We start from the raw sequence: 5,262 nt of genomic DNA on the forward strand, positions 1-5,262 counted from the left end.
CATATGAGTGAAAAAGTAATTGTGAATTCCACCACAATGCTGTCAATGAGTGGACTCTGAACATTAACTACATAGAGCCCTGTGATAAATGCATGTTCTTTACCAGCTGGGAGGTCTGTTTAAAGAGAAAGTTTTTTGGGGAGTTGTGTCAGTTTTAACCCGGTCTTTTCGTGTGGCTGTGTGTGTCTGGCAGGTGACCTTCCGCACGAGAATCTACCACTGTAACATCAACAGCCAGGGCGTGATCTGCCTGGACATCCTGAAGGACAACTGGAGCCCCGCCCTCACCATCTCCAAGGTGCTGCTGTCCATCTGCTCCCTGCTCACAGACTGCAACCCGGGTAAGACTCGCCCCTGGCAACAGGATACGCCCCTGGCAACAGGACACGCCCCTGGCAGTGGGAATACTCATGACAGAAAGAACTTGGATTTTCTTCATTTTGTCTTTGTTGATTCAACAAGAATATGATCCCTGATCCAAGTAATCAACTACTGTTTTCATACAGTCATCTATAGCCTTTACCCCAAAACGTGCTTGCTTTGAAAGCACACACACACACTGTCCTCTCTCCTGCTTCCAGGCTTTATATGAATCCCAGTCACACAGGGCTTCTCGCTGCATTGTGGTCATTTTTTCCGTGTCGTTTCCTCTTTCCCCTGCAGCTGATCCTCTGGTGGGGAGCATCGCCACTCAGTACACCACAAACAGAGCCGAGCACGACAGAACAGCCAAACAGTGGACCAAACGCTATGCCACATAACCGCACCGCTACCGGCTACAGCGTCCTTCTGCCCTTAACGACAGATCTCAGATCAGCTCGCCCTCCTCCCAATCCTAAACCCATCCATTTAGTGTAAAAATGAAGGACTGGTTCAGGATCAGTTACTAAGGGCAAAAAGTACGTACACCACTGCTGTTGGTCAGTGGGAGGAGGGGGGATGGGGGGGTACGATGGTGGGGTGGGGAGTGTTTTGGGGCTGGGTTTCAGTTGCAGATTTTGTCTTATCTCCTAAGATTTCATTGTTTCCTGATTTTAAGCCCTTCTAACAGGACGAGCCCCAGCAATAAGGCCTCTGTAAAGTGGGTAGGGAGGTTAATTTCTTTCTTTCTTTGTGTTGTTTCTTTTCTAAATGGATTTTGGATACTTTGTGCTGTAACCTGATGGAGGAATTTGACCGTTTGGCTGCTCCTGAAACGATACCACAGTGATGCTACTGTTCCCTCGGCCACATTTCAGTTCTGTGTCAACCTTCCTTGAAGCCCCTGGTGATGAGTTTCAGTTTTATTAAAGTTGTAATTGATGTATTCAGTGTCTTGGCTCCATTTTATTAATGTGTACCATCCTGCATTTCACTCGCCTTGTTTCAGAAATATTCATAACTGAATAAAGACTTAAAGCCCCTAAACCCTCAGAGTAAGAGAACAATAATACACAAGTACATCAGATCCTCTTATCTACGGAGATTCTCCACAGCTGGATTATTTATGGTTGCTCAAGATTCAGACAGCAGTGTCATACCTAGTACTTCCACCAGAGCTCTACAGTGGGAAAGGGGTATGATGAGCCAGCCTGGTTCCAGCTCTACAGTGGGAAAGGGGTATAATGAGCCAGCCTGGTTCCAGTTCTACAGTGAGAAAGGGGTATGATGAGCCAGCCTGGTTCCAGTTCTACAGTGAGAAAGGGGTAAGAGTAAACTTGCAAATTTTACATGTAGTGTTTAATGTTTTATATAAAGCCTTACAATACATGTCATCTGTGCCATACTAGGAGTGTTTTACAACCAGATGTATAGTTCTGCAGTTTCCATTTCCGAACGTAAAGCATGCTCTGTGTTTTGAACGGCTCTTTGCTATTAAAGAACAGACTAAGAGTGAAGACCGTACCTGTGTCTTGCTGATGACAGTTTCATACGAGCTGAGCTGCACATTGAAGGGTTTGATTAAACATGATGATTCATTGTTCATTCTGGCAGTAATCACATCGATCCCCCTATCCCTACCCTGTGCATTTTTTTCAGTAAAGTGCCAAAAATAATTTACAAAAAAATAAAACTCTTATCTGAGAAAAAATTCAAAAGGTACTAAGGTTCTTAGCTTTTTCTGGAAGCACACAGACTTGAGTCATGTGCAATAAAGGGCAAAAGGGTAAGCAGCTGGCCAATCAAAGCGAGAAAGGAAATGACATAATTGACATACTAGTGACATCACTACTCCCCTTTATTGCTTCCCAGTCCATTCCCACTATAACTCTGACGTCCTTCAGCCAGAATGACTGCCCTTGATATTGGTACTTAATGTGCTCGTTTTTATCTCTAAAAGCTAGTGATGGGAGACTGAGGCTTCTTAAACAACTGTAATGTTGTGCTACTGCAAGGTCTTTTGACAGTTTCATTCGAGTTGTTAACTGGCAACAAACAAAAGCTCCATCCAGTATGGGGTTTGTGAGGGATCCCTCTCCCATCACTACTCCGAAGTGCTTGAGCCAGAATGGCTGCCCGCTGCCCTCCACCACCCGTCCATCCATGATGTGCTGGCTCCTCTCCCTCCGGAGCTCTGGAGCCGGAATGGCGGCGGGGTTAGATGTCGTTGGAGGGTGTGCCCTTGCTCTTGCGGCCGGGCAGCGGGAAGGAGGACTTGCTCTGGGGCTGCGTGAGGCGGCTGGTGAGCACGGTGAAGGGCTCGATCAGGGAGGCGCGCTCCGTCACGCTCACCTCCCACAGCTTCACCTTCTCCCCCCGCGCCCACTGCTGCGCCACCTCCTGCTCCACCTGCCGCTGCTCCCGCAGGTCCGTCTTATTGCCCAGCACGATGACGGCCACCTGCAGGGGGCGCACAAACCACACACGCAAACCACACACACACACACACTGAGCGCTCCATTCCACCCGCACACCTGCTCCAGGCCTCAGGGGCGGCGATATGGAGCAAAGGGAACTGGCTTTGTACTCATAATGTTGCAAAGAATAGCAGGTGGGTCACTAGTGTGCTCTAGAGTGAGGTACTTTATCACATCTGCCTCTATAACTGGGTGATGTGTAAACTAGGAGAGCTACATCAGCTGCCCTAGATAGTTTGCTGTTTGTCCCCTCAGCAGATTATCTGCATGCACCACAAAGGATCAGCAAAAACTGCAACCTTAGGATGTAGACCTTTTACTAATGCTCTCCCAATGTGCTGCACCCGGATGCCCTGCCTACAGGGTTAGAAGTCTTTAGCCTACCTAAAACTACACCTCACCTGAAGAAACCTGCTATTATCCTCTGATTAACTGTTTGCAATAAAGCACTGATGGCTTTGTTTTCCTAACCACTTTCAGCAGGTCATGCCACTTCATATGCATAGAGATTATGAGCACGCACATTACATTCACCTCTTTGACAACAAAAACAATGAGAAGGATAACAGAAGGAAAAACTTTAACTTTAACTAGAACTTTCTCTTGCCTCTTTTTTGTCTCTCGACTTGTCTATCTCCTTCTTTAGAAAGTCCACCTTCTTAAAAGACTCCAGACTGTCCACGCTGTAGACCAGCACGAACCCATCGGCCACGGAGTAGTAGTGCTTGGGAAGCTCAAGACCGTCTTGCAGCCCTCTGGTGTCGTACAGACGCAACTGCTCTTTCACTCCACGGTCGGTCTCCACGGATGCGACGTAGACGTCCTCTACGGTTTCACTGGACTCGGAACCTAACAGACGGAAAGCGGAGCAATTACCCCGCTGCTTTCCACACGATACTTCAGCTGAGAAAACTGACACCCCTTGCAGGCACATTATTTAACCATTTTGCAAAAGGTGACAAAGTCTCTCGGAACAAGCGAATTGGAAAGCTCTCATCCGCACAGTTGTGTTCATTCATATCCTTCCTATCATAATTTTACAACGACTTCTGCGACACCTATCATCGACCAAGAGCAATTCAGTACTAAAACTGAAAGTTAAACCTTTTTTACTTAACTTAGAGTAAGAAAAATTACGATCTAACATGTCCCCTTGCCATAAAAGACGCTCAACAGAACGTTATCGACAGGTCGTCTGGCAATTATTTTTTGGTTGATCGCCCCCCTCAATAATTAAACATCATAACAGTTTTAATTTTTGAGATGCTGCAGGGAGTGTAGCTACGTGCGCCCGTGTGCAGCTGCGTGCTCCCATCCTCCGCAGCACTTCTAGAAAATACTCGCTGACCCTAAACTCCCCCCCCCCCCTTTTTTTTTCCAAGGATGCGGATAAATTCGTGAAAGTGTTCGAACTGCCATGTAGACTAGGTACAGTACTTCTTCCAGGATAGGCAGTTGAGAGAATCCAGGCACCAGCGTGCAGCTCAGCGCCGTTCGCCCCTGTTTGATGAGAACGAAACTGTGCTAACAACGCAGGTAAGCGCAGATACAGAAAGAGAAACGAGCTCACCGACTGTGTGATTCCCGTACAGAAGGTGCTGGAGGATCGCAGTCTTCCCCACGGACGCCAAACCGCACACCACCACCTTACAGCCCTTTCCCATCGCGCGCTGACGATGACCTTGGGGAGCGATCACAGAAACGAAGACGAAACAAAAGCAAACAAACTAACAAATATAGAAATGCACATCAATAAATACATGTTTCATACTAACGGACGCGGACACAGACATAAACCAGAGTGACACTTCACATAAAGAGCTTGATGAAATTCCAACAAACAGATAAACAATAACGTCTGCATGCTAGTTTCAAGCTGCATGCAAGCTCAAAGGCGTCACCTTTACCTTGCAAATGTAGCTGCAACTCTAGCGCACGAGAAAGAGGGTCTGGTTCTAACGCTGAAGAGAGTCTCAGTTTGTGCAGATATTACTGCACTGCCCCGTATCCATGCTCCTGCGGCTGCAATCAGCTTTCGGCACCAGGAAGCTCATGTCAGACGTGCGCCTGCGCGATTAGCTCACTTGATAAATTTCCGCTCCTTGCCAATCGATCCAGGATCAGCACGCCCAGTCTGAATCGTCACCCCAATCATTATGTGGAAGGATTTCAAACCGACCTAGAGTCAGCAAATTAGGGACGTGCTCTCTCCATTCTGCACGCTTCAAATGGGACTTGACAGCATGTATTATAGCATTCATGCTATAATAGTATAACCATAGCAATTCGATATTAACTTCAATTGATTCAACGGAATGTATTTCATCCTCGGAGAGGCGTTCTGCTGAAGTGTTTAAAAAAAACTAAACTTCCCCGCCCCTGTAAAGCATATATAAAAAATACATTTCCCAGGGTGTGTAGGGCA

General features: G+C 47.0%; 2 protein-coding genes across 4 annotated transcripts in view; one reads left to right on the plus strand and one right to left on the minus strand.

The window, feature by feature from the left end:
* The window catches only part of ube2e1 (ubiquitin-conjugating enzyme E2E 1), a 10,715-nt gene extending 9,318 nt beyond the window's left edge, over positions 1–1,397 (plus strand). For all 3 annotated transcript variants that reach the window (XM_036515662.1, XM_036515663.1, XM_036515664.1), the window contains exons 5-6: positions 194–341; positions 664–1,397. In XM_036515662.1, the coding sequence (XP_036371555.1) occupies positions 194–341; positions 664–761 (246 nt within the window). In that variant the 3' untranslated portion in view covers positions 762–1,397. The remainder of the gene's footprint in view (positions 1–193; positions 342–663) is intronic.
* Positions 1,398–2,296: 899 nt separating this feature from the next.
* nkiras1 (NFKB inhibitor interacting Ras-like 1) lies at positions 2,297–4,855 on the minus strand. The gene is made up of 4 exons (XM_036515991.1): positions 4,745–4,855; positions 4,408–4,518; positions 3,445–3,686; positions 2,297–2,820 (listed from the first exon to the last, which is right to left on the minus strand). Exons 2-4 carry the CDS (start codon positions 4,499–4,501, stop codon positions 2,578–2,580), a joined length of 579 nt encoding a protein of 192 aa, XP_036371884.1. The 5' UTR covers positions 4,502–4,518; positions 4,745–4,855; the 3' UTR covers positions 2,297–2,577.
* Positions 4,856–5,262: the final 407 nt, after the last annotated feature.

This window comes from Megalops cyprinoides, chromosome 21 (assembly GCF_013368585.1).
Source record: "Megalops cyprinoides isolate fMegCyp1 chromosome 21, fMegCyp1.pri, whole genome shotgun sequence".
NCBI classification, from domain to species: Eukaryota; Metazoa; Chordata; class Actinopteri; order Elopiformes; family Megalopidae; genus Megalops; species Megalops cyprinoides.

What these genes read in the sequence shown, in the direction of transcription:
- nkiras1 (XM_036515991.1), bottom strand. Translation starts at nt 4,501, where the DNA reads ATGGGAAAGGGCTGTAAGGTGGTGGTGTGCGGTTTGGCGTCCGTGGGG. An exon ending in GTACGGGAATCACACAGTCG is followed by an intron (nt 3,687 to 4,407) that starts GTGAGCTCGTTT and finishes TCCGTCTGTTAG; the next exon opens with GTTCCGAGTCCAGTGAAACC. An exon ending in AGTCGAGAGACAAAAAAGAG is followed by an intron (nt 2,821 to 3,444) that starts GCAAGAGAAAGT and finishes CGCCCCCTGCAG; the next exon opens with GTGGCCGTCATCGTGCTGGG.